Genomic DNA, 18,142 nt, shown 5'->3' with positions numbered 1-18,142 from the left:
AGTTTCTGAGAGGTATAAAATATGGTAAGAAACCAAGAAGAAGAAAGAATGTAAGTGATCTGGGAGAGAGAAATATACTTTAATATTTACTTGTGCAACTGGATAAAAATGACCGCACAGAGCCTGAGCAGCCTGGTCTGACCTCATCACTGAGCCTGCTTTGAGTAGATCAGACAAGGGCAGATGAGGGACCTCTTGGAGCACCTCATCATCTGAATTATCCCTGTGAACTTGGGTGCAAAGCTTTGTTTTGGGGAAGGAATGTGAAGAACTGTGGATTAAGAGAACTCTGTTATTTCTCTCTCTGAACTTCGAGGTGCTTATTTTAACTCCTTAATAAAAGTTGAGGAATAAGTTTTGTTAAATAAGACATCAAAAAACTTTCCTACCAAATTTTGTTTGTTTACAACATCTGTAACAAATTCTTGGCGTTTGCCTGCTATGGAAGTGTAAAGCATGAGGGAGGGCAAGACAGAAATTTGCTTAGTAAGAAGTTTGAGTACTATAGAAATCTTCCTAAACTGTGGATTTGGGGAAGGTGATTGTGCAGTTGGTTCCTTATTTGCTTTTGAATTTTTTTTTTATTTTATGTGGGTGGCAGGTTTTTTGGGTGTTTTTGGTTGGTTGGTTTGATTTTTTTTTTTTTTTGTTTTAACAAAACTACCAATTATTCTATTGGTTAAAACAGTTCTCTGTGTATTATAAATCTGATCCGTTTTGCTGTAGTTTTTATTCACACTGTTATTCCAGAATCATTGAAGTGAGTAGGGAGTGAACTGTTCCCTTTAGTGCATCAATTGTGTCATATGTTTAGGTTATGATATTTTGTCAGGTAAATAACTCATCAATTTATCTGTGTCAGGAGAGCGACTGTGAAATGATTCAAGCCTTACAATTTGGTTGAATTAATTGAAAATAACTATGCTAAATTAACAGTACTTTAGTGCTGTTACCTGTGGAATCACTTAGGTAAAATTAAAGCAGACTCAAGTGTTGCTGGTTAAGTGGATAATTAGGAAAAGTACCTTGAGTTATGCTGTGACTTTAATATAGACATAACATAGAACCTGGTGGTCATTTGGTTACACAGCTGAGGGCACAACAGAACTTAACAGGCTGTGTTATTGGAAGGTAACAACTTGATTCCCAAATTCTAAAGAGAGTTTTCAAAAATAAGTGTTAGCTATAGAAGAAACTTCTTTTGTCTAAAGATGTGCTGAACTTGCCTCGTGGTGCTTTGAAGTGACATCAAGTAAGACGAGTACTGTGTGCTGTACTTGTATTCAGAGGTGAACTGTGCTTTTTAAAGTTTGCTTCATTTGCTTTAGCTTCTTTGAATTTGTTAACACTTGTCTTCTTGGAACTGAAATTGAGAACTGAAAGTCTTGTACTATTGTTACAGCACTTCTTTTTTTTTGTTTTTTAATAATAGCACAAAGCTTCAATGCTCATGTTTATAAAGCTGCTGGCATATTTTAAGTTTAAAATATGTATGCAGTGGACAGTGGTCTCCATGAAAAAGCAATGAATTTGCACTTAATGTGTTTCCTGAATCCACACTGAACTATTGCACTTCACAAATTGTCAGTGGTTATTTAACTTGTTAATTCTTTTTTGCTGTACTTTGCAGGAGCAGGCAATACATGTTAAATAAGTGTGTTTTGTCAGAGAAATAGAACTTCTGCCAGCATTAGTGCTTCTTGCCCTTTAGCCAGACACCTGTGTCCACTTCTGGTTCTGGGCAGGCATAAGGGATCTTGTTGCTCACCCTGTAAATGTGTACAAAGATGACTTGTTCTGCAGTTAACCTGGAACAAGAAGACTGATATCCCTTGACTTACATTGCCTAAACTATTTCAGAATTCTTATGCCACAAAATGCTTGCGTCTTTTGGCAAGACTGTGACTGTATGCCTATTGCATAATGAAAGCCTAATGGTAATGGAATCCTACAGATGATGATGTAAAGATACAACTTGTTTTGGAAATTGTGGCATTTGCACCTTTTTTCAGACTTCTGATGCTTTCATCTCAGTGCTGGGTGCCTGGTCAGTAGTTCCAGCACTTGTAAGTAGTGATTAGGTTCCTTCAAATGCAAGTTACTTTTCACACTAGACTTCAATTTTAAAAATTGTTATTTAAAACAAGTATGAACAGTTTTGTAAAAGAAAATAAAGAGCAACTGAAGAAACAAATGTAACTGCTCATGGTTTGGACCAGTAGCCTTGAAATAACTTGGTTTGTTGGAAAGTCAGTGGGCTGCTTGCAAATTTTTTGACCCTGCTGGTGATAATAGCTCATGTAATCATTTAAGCAATATGGAAATGGATTGTTACAGGTGCAAAGCAACTTTCATCCAGCTTTCTTTTAAGTTGAATGTTTTATTTTACTATTCAAGTCTTTTTGGTACTGTTACAGCCTAACTGTGGCAAAGAGTAAGTGGGCCTTTCTCTTTGGACATGGATGCTGGAGCTTCTGTGGCTGTACTGTCTTCAGTGGGATTCAAGTTGGAAATTCAGTGTGGTTTGAAAAAATAATAGTGTCACTTAAATCTTTGCTATTGCAGTCTAAACCAGAGTTCTTACAGTTCCCTCAAAGAGGGCAGGTTAGCTTTGCTCAGAGAAATTCATAATGGTTCAGTATAGCTCAAATATATTTTAAGGAAAAAGGTGGTCTTACTGTAAGTTTGGTTTTTGTAGACGCATTCTTCACTCCAAAGGAGAGCTGAGCGAAGATCGACACAAGCAATATGAGGAATTTGCAATGTCATATCAGAAGCTGTTGGCCAATTCTCAGTCTCTGGCTGATCTTTTGGATGAGAACATGCCTGACCTCCCCCAAGAAAAACCAACACCCGAGGGTAAGCCAGATTCTAAAGCAAGACAACAGAGCCCTGGGACTTGGCTTGGATGTGGTGGGAAAACTAACAAAACCCTTTTACAACATGTTCTTTCTGCTGGTTTCATTTCATTCAGCCTTTCCCCCTCAAGGATATCAGCTAATGAATAATACATCTATTTTTTTAAGTTAAAGTAATTATGCCTAATATATAACCATAACTATTGTATATTCTGTGTAATTATGGTAACCCAAGTAATATCTCTTTAGATTTGTTTCTGAGAATAGAGTGATAAATGGGAAATTAAAAATGTTTTTAACCTGATCCTTCCCATTTAATATTATGCAGTTTTTAGTATTTAAAAGCTGTTAGAGTTTTAAAAACCAATACTGTTAAAAAATATGTTTGAAGTCCATTTTGGGTCATGATGTTATGGGCAGGAACATATTGTTAAGCCAAATAAATCAGTAGGTGTAGCTGTCTGGCCTCCTGAGCAGAAGTGCAGCTTTCAATGCCTTTTAATCTAAACTTTAAGATTCGTTGAGATGTTATTGAAATCATGAGTATCTTTTGCCTTAAATGATGTCGAACTTAAAAAGCTGTTTTTCTTGAGTGCCTCTAAATTTTAAATTGTTCTTTTTAAACTTTATTCTTAAAACTCAGTGGAGTACAGTTCATCATATTCAAAGTGATTACTTTTAATGCTAATGTTATTAAAGTCTGTTATAGCTTTCCTTTCTAATACCAGATAATGGGCTGCTTAGTTTTACTTGATTTGACTTCCTCTCTGATTCTGTCTGCATTTTCAATCAAAATGAAATTTACAATTTTAAGATAATTTCTTGATATGTCTAATACTAAGATTGAATTGTTAAAAACACTTTAAAGTATGCATTGCAGTATTTAAGTGAAAACAGAGGTAGTAATAGTTTAACTCTTTCCTAAAAGGACTCTTAATCTCTAAGGTGCTTCCTCATAGAAGACTGTAAGTTTGTGTAAATAATTTTCTTATGGTTTCACTGTTTTTGCAGAGCATGGACCTGGTATTGATATTTTCACACCAGGAAAGCCTGGAGAATATGACTTGGAGGGGGGTATCTGGGAAGATGAAGATGCTAGAAACTTCTATGAGAATCTCATTGACTTGAAAGCTTTTGTGCCAGCAATTCTGTTTAAAGATAATGAAAAATATTCCCAGAACAAGGATTCCAGCAAAGATGAATCAAGAGGTAGGATGCTTGATAAGTATTTTCTTTAACATATCTTGTCCATCAGATAAACAAACTTGATGGAAGTAATGAGTCTCTAATGAAATAATTTGTGGTAATCAGGACAGTACACCAGTTTGGATGAACTTTTAGGGAATAAACTATATGGGGTAGGGATTATATCTGGTTATTAAGGAAAAGAAAAAGTAAATGCATTTTAATACTGTTAGCATTTTAAATTTCAAGTAATTGGAGGTTAACCAGTGTGAGTAAATACAAACTTTTCTGTGAGAAATGGGAAGTTTTCCCTTTTTTGCAGATGTTAGTGTTTGGGGTTTTTTTCACTGTTACTTTCTTACTAAGTTATTAATGGTAGGTGACTTTGTCAGCATAAAATTTCACTAGCTTAAAAGACCTGGGTGGTTCCTCGCTTCTGACACAGTCCTCAATTCACAACCAGGCATGTGCAGACTTCAGGTACAATGGGATAAAAAGTCACCATCCCTGGTTCAAGGTGTAAGAGAAGATGGATGTTTGGATAATTCTGAAATTTCCCTGTAAGGATCTTTAGATATTGGAGCAGCTTGCCCAGGGAGACTGGAATCTGTGTTAATATTTTAAAACAGCTGGAAAAGTACCTGAGAAATGTGGTATGAATAGTGTTCATCCACTTTGACCAAAAGGTTGAACTGGAGATATCACTGAAGTCCATTCCAGACTAATTTTGTCTGTGATTCTAAATATGTTACTTGTTTATGAGTCTATATTTCCATATGATGTGTGCACTGTTTAGAAGTTGTCACACTCTGCTTTGAAAAATTTTAGAATTTTAATAAGGTTATCTGCCTTGAATTTTTTTTTTTTAAATGAAGCATTGTCTGGAAATGGGATTGGAAGGAGGCCTGAAAGAACAGTAAAATTCTGTAGGTAGTAATCTCTTGGAAAAATGTTCGGTGTTGGACCAGTGTCATGGTCTTACTCTTTTCTGAATCTTTATCAGATTCAGCTACTATTTTCAAGGAAACTAATAATTTTTATGTGACCTTTTATAATAGCATGTTATTTCATCAACACCTTCCTCCTGTTCTGCTTTTTCCTTTTTTTCCTTCATCTGTGTAAAAGATTTCCCATTAAGACACTAAAGAGATGTAGGTTTAGCAGCATTAATCTTCCTGTGTTTTAATCATGACTGTGTATCTTTAACAATTTATTAGTATTTATTTGGTATTTCTACTAAACTTGTAAACAGATTCAAAAGATGCCAAAGATAATAAGGAAGCAGGTGGGAATGAGGACCTGGAATTGGAGCTGGAGAACCTGGATATTAATGATGATGCACTGGAGTTGGACTGTGGAGATGAGGCAGAAGATCTTACAAAGAAGCTTCTTGATGAGCAAGGTAAAAAGAATTGGTTTTAAGAATTCTTTTTCTTCCTGATTTGTTTTTTTTGAACTTGATTGTTTAAGTTTGTAGATTGTTGAGTGCATTCAGGGGAATTTATTTATTTATTTATGAAACTAGTTGCTAGAAACTGCTAGGATTGTGATGAATGTTTTTGTAACAAGTCATACAGATACAAGTGAAAATTATTTTAAAGCTGTTTATGTAATGAAAGTTACTGATTCCTTCACACAGTTTTTAAAAGTAAGCAAATGTAAAGGCAGTTGCCTGAAAAGTGACTACAAAACAGAATGTAGACTTCAGTGCATAAATTACTTTTCTCATCAAATGTGCTTAGGGTGCTAATAAAATATTTTCTGTTTCTAACTTTCCTTGAAATCTAAGATTCAGCTCTACCTTTTGAATTGGTAAAGACTTTTCTTATGTTACGGCTTTACGTAGCATGATTTAACAATTCTAACCTCTAATTATGTGTAAAGGGCTGCAAATGGCACCTTGGCACCTCTAAAAATGTAGCTGTGTTCGTTTGACATGGGGAAACAGCAGCACTGTGTTTCTTAAGAATTTTTCTTAAGAATTCAAAGGTTTCTTTTCGTGGTACCAAATAGTGGGAAAAGCAAAATCTGATGTTAAGTGCCAAATTAATGGAGGAGAGTCTGGAAAGTTTCTAAAGCATACCACAAATTTTGCAGTTAGAAGATAACAGTAGGGGTATTGATCTGGTGAGTTGATGTCTGGAAATCAGAATTTTATATTCGTGTTTATAATAATGTGGGTGAATACTTAACAACTAAACATTGCAAGTGCACTATTTGGCAAATATATTCATAAATGATTATATCTTATAGCTTAAAGATGTGTGTTGCTTGTTTATTTCTCTCTGTTAGAACAAGAGGATGAAGAAGCCAGTACTGGATCTCATTTAAAACTCATAGTAGATGCTTTTCTTCAGCAGCTTCCAAATTGTGTCAACAGAGACCTCATAGACAAGGTACAGTCACAATTTTAGTTTTTTCTATCTTAAAAGCCATAAAAGCAAGATCAGATAGATAAGAAATAAACATTTTAAGCTTTGGAGTCTGGCAGTAGCTGAATTAATTTTTAATCAGTCTGTATTCCTCTCAGTGGACATGTTTTCTAACTATGTCAGTTCCAGCCAAAACTGAAGATTTTTCTTTATGGTTATTTTTAAAGCAGCTGCATGTGGTAGAAATAGCTCTGTAAAAGCCATGTTTAAAAACCATTTTCTGTTGCTTTAATTAAAATCCACTCTATTAAAAGGAAGTACTGCATTAACTTTCCTCTTTATAGGCAGCAATGGATTTTTGCATGAATATGAATACGAAAGCCAACAGAAGAAAACTGGTACGAGCACTTTTCATAGTTCCTAGACAAAGGTAAGAACGGAAGGGGAACAAGGTGGATCAACCCATTTGTTATTTAATTTAGCACCTGCATGTATTTTTTAAAACCAGTGTATATTCCAAATTGCTTTTGTTTATTCCTGATGTGCACTTCTGGAGTGGCTTATACTGAACCACCAAAGAAATATTTAGGATCAATGATCCACACCACACTATTTTGCCAAAAATTATGGTTTTTAATAAGGAATTTCTTTTTTTTTCTGGTACTTGGTGTTTATAGCAGATCTCTTTTCATTACTTTTTTTTAACTCTGAAAACAACAGCAAAACCTACCTGATACCAAAAAGGGAGGATTTATTTAATTCAGGACAAGTTGCACTTTTTTTGTGTTAGAGCCTGTGGACAGTTAGAGCACAGTATAGTTTGGAAGGAGGAACCTCTTTGAAAATCCATTATTCTCTTTGCATAATCTGCTAAATTGGGCTAGATGACAGTGCTCCTGAGGAACTTGTAAATGTGCACAGCAAAAGGAGGTCCTTTCAAACAGAACAGCATGATGGCTTGTAAATTCAGCAGTGTGATTTCATGGATGGCATGAAAGCAAAAATTACATTCCTGATGTATTTCACTGTCAAAAAATTAGTATCTCAGACCAGGCACTACTATGAATACAGTTAAGAAACTCCTAGAAATGTGTATAGTTTCCACACTGCCATTGATTTATTGTCTTCCCAGTGGTAATTCCATTGCCCTAAAGATGTCTATTAAAAGTAATAGTTTTTAAAATGTTAACTTTTCTCACAGAAATCAACAGAGCAGGATAGATGGTGGGGTTGCCTCGAGGAGCTGCTACTTTTGTGGCATTTCTGGTCTCCAGTAGTTGGAACTAGCACTGAAGTTAATGGCTCAGCTGATCTTCTCACTGTTGATCCTTAATTATGAATATGAATTACTCCTAATATTAAGAAGTATTAACATTTGATGTACAACTCTTTTTTAATTCCTTTTCCTGCTGTCTGCTCTGGGACCTACTTGACTAATGAATACTTAAGCTACCTTGATTCTTTTAAGATCTTAAGTTCAGTTGTGTTTATCTGCCTGCATTGGTGACCCCATCTCTGGGCTACTCAGCTGGAGAATCAGGATGTTGACTGAGCTGCTTGTTCTGAACACAAGCAGTTGGAATGTAAATACCAGCTGAATTGCCCATAGATGCAGACAATTTGAAAGGACAACTTATCCCAATATTTAAGTAAACTGTATTGCTGCAGTTGGTAAAAGAGCAGTTCTGCTGTGTGTCTTCAAATCAACATTTAAAATCCTTTCTGACGTAGAAAATTCTATATATTCTATAACACACTGCTCCAAGGCTTTGTGTACTGTGCATTAATGATGATTTTGCTCTGCGTATCTCTGCACTGAGCCATAATGATATGGCTTTACCTTCCATTATTGTTGTTCCATGCTTGTTTTTCCTGATCCAGGAATTTTTGCAATATCTCTCCAGGATATTGTAGGAGAAGAAAGCTTGTTATGGTTATGTTTCTGAGGAGGGTTTTTTGTGAAAGCTTCAGAGGAGCAATGTCCTTGAGGTTGCAGATAAAGCAGTATGTTTTCCAAAAGCATTTAGTTTCCAAGCGTATCAGCTAATGCTGTCTATGTGTAGCTGCTTTCTTTGCAGACATAATGAGGTATTTCAATAACAGAGTAAGTTCTGTTTCTTCTCCTGAGATCAGTTTTGGGAAATGTGCAGGCATGACAGTTTTACCAAGGAAGTGTAAAACTGGTTTTGTGTTTGAAGAGTAACAGACACTGTGAAATCAAGGTCATTATGTAGTGTTGCCAGGGAGCTTTATTGCTACCACTAGGGTTGGATAGATTGGGACAAATTAGGATTCTTCAAGACAGAAAACTTAATTTGACAAAAAAGGCCATTTCTTCCTCAGCTCACTGTAGATCAGTGTTAGAATACATCTTTGCCCTGCTCTGTTGAATACAGATGAATGGATCACATTTACATTTTCAGCTGTGATTTGAACCTCCAACCCAACAGAACAGAAGGCCTTTTAAAAAGATTTTTCAATGCCAGTATATGAGTGGCTTTCGCATTTGCATTGGAGGATTGATTTAAAACTAAATATTAGCCTTTTAATCCAGAACTGTAGACAGTGATTTAACCCATACTGCTCACAGCTTTAGGACTTTTGCGTGGTTCTTTGCTGTCTAACTGCATTATCTTTCTGTACACAGAATTATTTAGTTTTGCCAGAATACTGCAATTCTGTAATTTTTTTTTTTTTTTGACTTCACTATGAGAAGTCTGAAATCTTTTCTTAGGCTTTAAATTCTAAACAATTCTAGAGAAATGTTAAGCAGTATATAGGGGCTGTTGTGGCTTCTGATATTGTTTTGATGTTGCCATCTGTGGTGATTGTGAAGTTGCAAGTTTACAAGCAGTAAGAGATCAGTTGTTCACACAGAAGTTTTTAGTGTTATTATTGGTTTGTAATGCAGAAGTTAGCTGCTTCTTAAATGTTAAATAGCTGTGCACATTTTAACTCAAAAGCTGCAATCCTCCTGTGTATTTACTGTCAGCTTTTCATCCTGAGACTTCTCTGTAGCAAGGTCCTTTTTGTTCAGTTGAACTTGACTTATCAGTGTTTCAGTGGCTTGTTCCAGTTGAGGATAAAATTGAGGGATGTGCTTGAGGTCAAGGAGTTTTATGCCCTGGCAAAGAAATGAAAGACAAAAGTGCTTCCCTGGTAACATTCGAATTCCACAGCATCCTTCTCTTCCCACTGAGCAGTGTGGGTGGCACTTGGTACCTGTTCAGGCCCTGTGAATGCACTGCTTTTATCCATTATGATTATGCTTGGGAGGCAAGAGTTCTGGCTCCATTGCTCCATTCTTTAAGCCGTCTTTCTTGTAGAATCACAGAAATTAGGAAATGTACAAAATGCCCCCTTCACTCTTCCTGGGCATAAAATTCTGGATGCATCCATTTTAGAGAGATAGCAATTAGGACTTGGAGAAAAGTTTTTGTGTGGGTTGATTTATGATTGGTTTTGTTTGGGCTTTTTTCTAATAAATTGACATCTGAAATGGTAGAAAAAATACATGCTCTTAGATCTTCTACGGATGTGCAGCTCATGTGACCCTGAGATCCAGAGCTGATTAGGCTTCAGTCCGTGGTATGTGGTCTAAGTGGCAGTGATCAGAAGTGGTGCTTTTTACTGTGGTGGTGTATATTCAGGGTGCTTAACATGAGTTAAGAGTTCAGAGTGACTGACTCATCCCTGATGCCAGATTTTACTTCATAATGCAAAAGAGCAGGAAGAGAAAGCAATACTGTGGGGTTTGTGGGGGTTTAGTTAAGTTCTTCCCCCCTTCTCAAGAGAAATAAATGCTTTTGGGGGAAACAAAGCACTGGACGTACCAGTAGATGGTGCCACTGATACTGGAATGTCTCCACTGCTGAACATGAATTTTTGTCTCCCCTGAGAGGGAGCTAACTCAATCTCTGACTGCCAATTTCAGCGTAATTAACCCAAGGCTTTTCCTTATTATATTTCATCTATTTAGAAATACCCAGTCTTAGTATGCTTCCCCATGAAGAAACCTTTTGTGTCCTGCAAGAGAATAACAACAGTGTGCTCTAAGACTTTAATTTTCCCCCAGGTATGCTCAGTTTACAGAGATGAAATTATTAGCTCTCAGCAGGCAGGTACTTGTTGAGACCAGAATAAAGCTTTCTGGTATTTGTCTTAGAAGAGTTGCCATACAGAAATCCCCTCAGTTAAATACACCCTCTTAGTTCAGCCATGGTCCTATCTTAGTTTAGCTTTTGTGGGTGTGTGTGAAGTAGTGAGAATTTCACTTCCCTCAAAGTTAATGGCTAAATGCTTAATAACATGGTAGTAATTTGCTGTGGGTAGTCAGCCTTGACTGTGTGTTCCAACGAGCTTGAAAAATGTAAATACTGCTTCAGTTATTGATTAACAAAAGAGATAAAAACTGTTAAATAGGTAACTGAGATACCCACAATGTTTCACCAGGAGTCTTGTGTGTTATCAGGAGGCTGCCTAGTTGTGCTTTTTGGGGGGAGTATATTCTGATGCTTCTAATCCACAATTTCAATACATAATTGTCTCTTTTTCTGTAAGTAGGTATTAGATATCTTGGAAATGGGCTCCAGTGACATAGAAGCAGAAAGAAGAAAGGAGGCAGTTGTGGGTGCTTTGTTTTGGGGTTTTCATCTTGATGCTTTATGCCAGGACAAGCTCTGTGTATCAACCGTGCTTTTGGATTTTTTTTGTCAGCATTTTTCGTCTTTTCCGTTCCTGAGCAGTAGGGAAAACCTTAATCCTTCATAAACTCAAGATACATTTTTCCCTTACAGGCAGTTTCTCAGTAGAAGCATGTAAATTTAGGATGTTTCTCTCCACTTAAAAACTTTGGCTTGTTCTAGAGTTCATCTGTTTACTGCATTAACTTAACATTCTGAAAACAAACCGAAAATACTTCCTTCAGCTTGTTAAATGATATTATGAGGCCTCAGAGTGCAGTTGGTTTCTCTGCATTTGAAACTGATATATACACAGCTGGTTTGCATAAATGTGCAAAGGAAATGGGTGTGAAGGCATGTAATTAAGGAAAGAGAAAATGAACTAAGGAAATTCTATGGCAAACTTGGAAATATTACCATTTGTGGGAGTACTAGCAGAGTTTTGGGGAAAAGGGTGGCCACATCACATCTGCTCATCTTTGTTTTATGTAATAACTACTACATTCATTTAGAAGTTTCCCACCTTAAAAGTAAAGATATACTCTACCTCCCTGGTTATGTCTGCTGCTTTTCAGAAAAAATATTAATATATTGCAATAACCCATGGCCTTGTCTGTAAGAACCTTTTTTTGCATGTTGAGATGGATCTGAATTTTCTTTCTGTTTGGTAATTTATTGAAGGTCGAATTCTGTAGTTGGTGGTATTTAGCATTTTACCTATGGCAGTAGTTAAAAAGGAAATTAACTATGAAGTATTCCAACAGGATATGGTTTTTTACTTTCTTGTATTATTTTTAAATTATATTGCTGTCTGAAGTGGGCCAAAAAAATTGCATGTGTGTAGTTCTGTCAGTATATTGATTCTTTTCACAATTAAAATGGTACCCATATTTGTACACATAAATACATTTTTGTCTATAAATTGTCTCTTTTATCGTCTCCTTTGTAGATTGGATTTGCTACCATTTTATGCAAGACTGGTTGCCACACTGCATCCCTGTATGTCTGATGTAGCAGAGGATCTCTGTTCCATGCTGAAAGGGGATTTCAGATTCCATGTATGTTCTGGTGGTTTAGATTTTACATTCAGGTTAATCAATCTCATAAGTTATCCTTTGGGGAAAAAAACACCTTTTTTTGTTGTGTAGATAATACTTTGAAAATTCAGTGAATATTTTTCTGTCAGGTCAGCAGTTCTAGAAAAAATAAGTTTTTGCAACTTTATAAGTCTTTGAAAAAGAGAAGTTTTTGCAGCTTTCCATATATGCTTGTATATTTACATAAATGAACTGTACAACAGTTACAACAGAAGTTACAAAAATTAGAAACTGTGTTCCATCTGCATTAAGAGTTTTCTATAATTTAATAACTTGCTTTTAAAATGAGACCTGACCTGTTTCAACATTTCCCACTAGAAGGCCTACAATCAATTTTTTGGTTGTTTTTTAGGTAAGAAAAAAGGACCAGATCAACATTGAAACAAAGAATAAAACTGTGCGATTTATTGGTGAGCTTACCAAGTTTAAGATGTTCTCCAAAAACGATACTCTCCACTGTTTAAAGGTTGGTGTTGTGGTAGTCCTGTACTCCTGTGTATGGTAATGTGTCCCCATACTATTCCCCTTCACTTACCTCCTGCTGATGTCTGAATTCATTACATGGGATGTTTTAAACCCTGGTGTCTGTGGCTACTGTTTATAAGGAGACTTCTATAGCTGCTATAGAAGTTAAAACGTTTTGCCTCTTCTAATGGGAGAGATATATTAAAATAAACTTCTACATTTGGATGTAACCAAACTGCTAATCATTTTTTTGGTTAATATGGTAGACATTGCTACTTATTAATCTGCTGTACATTGCAAAACTTTCATTTTGTTGATTTCAATAATTTGTGGAGAAAATAACAGTAAGGGAGAGGGACTGGAGGCAAAGAGCATTTCAGTGATGCAAGGTTAGGCTTCTATGCCGTTGTAGCAGGTGCTTTTGTTTGTTGAGGAACAAAACATCTTTGGAAAGCATTAATCTCTAGGCACATCATTTCACTTTGCCTGCATGATAAACATTCAAACTTTGTTGTCAAGTCGCCAATTAAAAATAGGTTTTAAAAAATAAAAGTGCCTTTAATAAAGGGTGCTTGAGACTCACAGCTTAAGATCACTTTCTGTGTGAAAAGTTTCTATTTATTGACTTGTTAGATATCAAAGCTGAATTCCTAAAAAAATCATAATCACTCACAATTTCACTTCTCTTGTGTATAAAAAGCTGTAAAATGCAAAGCTGTATTAATTATAGTTGTTGCTTAACTTAAAACAGTGCAGTTGGGTGTGCTCTGAGGTTACTGTGCCCTTGTGCAGTTTTATTGGGTAGTTTGGGTGGGGTTTTTATGCCAGTCTTTCAAAGCATCCTGTTTGGGTTCATAGAATTTAAATATGACATTAATCTTTTGAATGTTCATGGAATGGTTTGGGCTGGATAGGACCTTAAAGATCATCTGGTTGCAGCCCCCTGCCTTGGGCAGGGATGCCTTCCTCCTAGACCTGGTTGCTCAGAGCTCCATCCAATCTGGCCTTGAACACTTCCAGGGACGGGGCATCCACAATTTCTTTGGGCAATCTGTGCCAGGGCCTCACCAATCCTAACATCTGATCAGTGAAATCCATTTTCATTTATTCTGCAAAGAATTTAGAACACCATCATACTGTCCAGTCTGGTAGATATTGTTTAATGTTTTCTGCAGCTGAAAAACATGTTTAACAAGCTGTGCTTTTATTTAAATACATACCAGATGCTTCTGTCAGACTTCTCTCATCACCATATTGAAATGGCGTGTACCTTGCTGGAAACCTGTGGAAGATTCCTCTTCAGATCACCAGAATCTCACTTAAGAACTAGTGTTCTTTTGGTAAGAGAAAACCTGTTGTCTTATGGGGGAGGATGGCATGTCGTGACTTAAAGCAATTACTTCTTTTTGAAACTATTCTCGAGAACTCCAGTTGACCTAAAAATCTCTTCATGACTTGAAAGAAAATGTAAAAAAAAGAATTAAATTTCTGAAGTAAAAAGCTCTTGCTTTTGAACTGCAAGAACTAGTAATTCAGAGAGAGGGCAAACCCAGAGAATGAGGTTGAAAGAATATTGTAGCTGTACCTGTACCTGCCATACTGTTTGAGGGGGAAAATAGTAGTGAGTGGAGCCAGACATGATTTCAACTGGAGGTGAAGATGTTTGTGCAAGAGGTGGTTCCTATGCCCTGTATAATGATCTAAGGTTCTAAATGTGAAGAAAAAGTTTATGGTAAAGACACTAAGAGAAGCAGTTCTAGAAATTGGGAATTAAAGTAAGATTAGAATTGGGATCTGTAAGTCTGGGGAAGTACTGGCAAAGACTTAAAAGTAACAGGAACTGAATAATGTATTTACTGACTTGAGAGACAATCCTAAAACTGTGTCCACGGTAAGAGACCGAGTCAGACATAGTTGAAAAAGACCTTCAAAGATAGATTCACTTTCTCTTAAACCAGTAGTGTCTCTTCTCGTGCTATAGTTAATGGAGAAGCAGTTGCATACTTGGGTATATTGTTGTACAATTTCTTTTCCACAAAATACTGTTTTTCTCTGAACCTCTTTGAGTGTCAGAACATCTGTTGAGGTGGTACAATCATGAGAGGAAAGAGATGGGCAAATTAACTGCCAGTTCCTTGGCTCTTGCTTTTTGTAGCAGTGTATTTTGTATCTTGAAAGGTTTGAATCTCAATTTTCTAAAAGTTTGCCAGCTGATGTGTTGTATTGTGAAATATATTCCTTTCCATAACCAAGTATTTTTCCCCTAAAAACACTGTTCCATTATCTTTAAAAGACATTTTACACATTGCTATTACTTTTTGGTAGTAATAGAAATTTTAGAAATAAGGAAAAATTAAATGCTTTTACCAGAGCTGTTTTTTGTAACCGACTGCTTTTAGTGTTATGCACTACAAAAATGCTTATTGTTAGCTGGATTTCTGGAATCTGCTGGATGAATGCTAAACATGGCTTAACTGTGAAGTGTAAGACAAACCAAACACTGTTTGAATTACTGAGGCTTAAAGCCTCACAAGGTTTTGGATAAGTAGACTTTTCTTATGCATTGAGGAGCCAGGAGAAGGTGGAAGATGGCAAATAAGTTTGGAATATCTCTTTAAGATGTAAAATAGGCTAAATAGGTTTATATTCTGCATCCATCTTAATAGCTGTGTTTTCTCACATTCCCCTAAAAACCTACAGAGATTAATTTTGACTTAAATAGTCTTACACAAATTGAATCATAGTCTTATGGTACAGGTTGGTGTGAACTGTGGAAAAGATTTCTCCCAAAGCAAGCTGATTACAATCTTGTGGTAAAAATCTAAGCAATTGTAAAGCTGATCTACTCAGTGACTCTTATGGGCAGAATTAAGGCCTGTTGATCCTCTAAATAATTATTGGTCTTAATCTTAACTGCTGCTGATGTATTTGGTAATAAGATTCCAAACAGCTGCATGCTTGTGTTAAAGACAATGTTGTTTTGTCCTGGTGTGGAAGAAAGTCATAGTTAAGAATGGATTTTAAAAGTAATTAAGAGAAAATTAATTATTGAGAAGTCAAGTGTTCTGTAAGAGCATCACAAATTAAGTGGCACTAAGTAACTTTTTCTAGAGAAACATTTAGTGATCATATCCTGGTTTTGTGGAACTACTTAATATTTTGCCAATTATTTAGAGATTCTTCTTTTATTAGGACAATGTTTATTTCTGGTAATTGTCTTCTGGGCAAATCTTTCAAATTGAGTGTCCTTTATGAAATTTGAAATACTAATGTAAAACTAGATTGGCTTTAGGGTTTGTCTGTTGATAAATGAATTATTTGAATTGGATTATTTGAATTGGAGCTTTGAAAGGAAGATCAGCTTCATCATGATCTAAGTTTATGTAATATTATGTTAAAATACCAAATTCTTGTATTATGCTTTTGTGGTCTTGCTAAAAGAATACTTGAAATTTTGGTATTAAAAGCCTCCTGATGCATTTTTAACCATTTAACTTAGACAATTGTCTTAAGCTTTAGGGCCAGATCACTTGTGTTGGTAAATATACAGAACTTAAGCAACACGGTGGCTTCCTTCTTGGTGTGACTCCTTTTATAGGTGATGTTGAAACTGTGGGAGATGTTGTTTGTACAGGCAGAGGCTGTGGCAAAGTAAATGCAGTTCATGTAGAGCTTTGTTAATTCACTATAGCAATAATGTGCTTCAGGAAATTAGAAATTTTCATTTTGAACTGTTGGAACGAGTAGCAGGGCAGAGCAGTGCAGATAGTGAAGGGAAGGAGAAGCTGAACAGTTTCAGTATCTCACTATAATCTGATGTTTAAATGTCAGTCATGCTGAAATGCTTTCCTAAATTGGAGTTTTCATGATGCTTAGGTTTTGATTAATTACTTATTTCTTTCTTTTTCCTTAATGTTCGCCAGATATTCTTTTGAAATGATTCTGCAGTATATGTTATATGCAGAGAGATTTTGTGACTCACCAAGAAGAAAAATCCAAACGGTTTTAATATTTTAACCTGGACACTTTAATGTTGTTCATGGTCTGTTTTTATCAGAGGAAAAATGGAAACCTAATCTTCAAATGTAATGCTTTACCTGTGTAGTTCTTCATTTTAGCCTAGTAAAATGAAGACCCAAAGTAGTTGATGAGCTTAAAACACTTTAGACCTCAGGTCTTGCTTTTTTCTTCTGAATTGCAAGAAGGTTTTTGTTACTATAGACAATGTGTTGTTATGATTTCTTTTTCCTGCCTTAACTGAAAAAGGACTGAAAAAGTTTCTTGAAATGCTGAGGATTTTTAATAGACTAGAGATTAAGACTAATACAATCCACTTGCAGTTAGAATACACGCTCAGGACTGCTCAAAACCCAATAAATTACAGTGATGTTGAGACTTCACGTAGTGTATATTGTCTCTTCTGGGAAGAAACATTTAGATTATAAACTATTATTTACAGTATAATGTACAACTTTTTATAACAGGAAAGTATACAAATTGTGTTGGTTTAGGGGTTTTTAAATGTTATTTGCAAGCCTTTCTGCCATGTTCTCTGTTCTGTTTCACTTTGGCCCACTTAATTTTTCAGTTTATAGTATAGTGTCATAAATGTCTTTAAGGTAGCAAAGGTGTATTTTCTCCTGTTCTATCTAGAAAAGGTGAAAAATTTTCAAAGGTAACAATTAACATATATGTCATGGGAAGGTTTCGGAATTTTCCACTCTAAGTGGCTTTTCCCCACATAAAACAATTTATGTACTCAGTTGTTAAGTGCTGTGCATCTGTTAGGTGCCTGTAGGAAAAAGTACTGCTACTGACAGAAATTTCCCATTTGGAAAGGAGCAGTCTCAGGGAATCAAAGGAAAGACCATTTGTGTTGTGGAAAAGGTTAAGAATGAAACGCCTTACAGTTGGTGTCAGATGGAGACCTTCCTGGTGATAGATGACTAAAATCCAGGAAGAAAATGACATTATTTGTTGGGTTACTATGTTACACACAGCTACTTTTCCCCATTGAATTAGCAGCTGAAACTCAGGGTTAAGGAGTTGTTTGAATACATTGACATTTCTGTTGAACTGAATCACTGCCTTGCAGAAAAAATTTTAAATTATTCGAGTTTAGTGGAAAGTCCACCAGCATGAAAAATACTGCTTCCTCACCTATAATGAAAAGAGGTTTAAACTCTTGGTTAGTTTACTGGACTGCATGAATGGATATACTAACATGTGGGAGGGCATGGGATGAAACAGTACTTACATGTTAATTTTATCTGTTTGAAGTTGTAAATTACTGTGTAGCCAATCTCTAGTAAATACTAAAGTTCAAACAAGTGCAGTTTCCTGATGAACCACCATAGAGTGATTTAGAATAGATAGGATCATATGATGTACATAAAAATTTAATGCAACTTACAGAATTATACCTATATAGCTATAAATACACAGTTGCACATTAAAAAGTATGTAATAATGGAATTAAGCTC

General features: G+C 35.7%; 1 protein-coding gene across 3 annotated transcripts in view; it reads left to right on the top strand.

Annotated features, from left to right (window-relative positions):
• UPF2 (UPF2 regulator of nonsense mediated mRNA decay) overlaps nucleotides 1-18,142 on the top strand; it is a 53,001-nt gene that overhangs the window by 9,203 nt on the left and 25,656 nt on the right. For all 3 annotated transcript variants that reach the window (XM_069034931.1, XM_069034913.1, XM_069034923.1), the window contains 8 exons: nucleotides 2,699-2,859; nucleotides 3,870-4,067; nucleotides 5,296-5,445; nucleotides 6,336-6,439; nucleotides 6,760-6,845; nucleotides 12,047-12,155; nucleotides 12,547-12,660; nucleotides 13,883-13,999. In XM_069034931.1, the coding sequence (XP_068891032.1) occupies nucleotides 2,699-2,859; nucleotides 3,870-4,067; nucleotides 5,296-5,445; nucleotides 6,336-6,439; nucleotides 6,760-6,845; nucleotides 12,047-12,155; nucleotides 12,547-12,660; nucleotides 13,883-13,999 (1,039 nt within the window). The remainder of the gene's footprint in view (nucleotides 1-2,698; nucleotides 2,860-3,869; nucleotides 4,068-5,295; nucleotides 5,446-6,335; nucleotides 6,440-6,759; nucleotides 6,846-12,046; nucleotides 12,156-12,546; nucleotides 12,661-13,882; nucleotides 14,000-18,142) is intronic.

Source organism: Aphelocoma coerulescens, chromosome 1A, assembly GCF_041296385.1.
Source record: "Aphelocoma coerulescens isolate FSJ_1873_10779 chromosome 1A, UR_Acoe_1.0, whole genome shotgun sequence".
Classification (NCBI taxonomy): Eukaryota; Metazoa; Chordata; class Aves; order Passeriformes; family Corvidae; genus Aphelocoma; species Aphelocoma coerulescens.
Note: the sequence above shows the minus strand (reverse complement) of the source record. Positions and strands in the feature narration are given on the sequence as shown.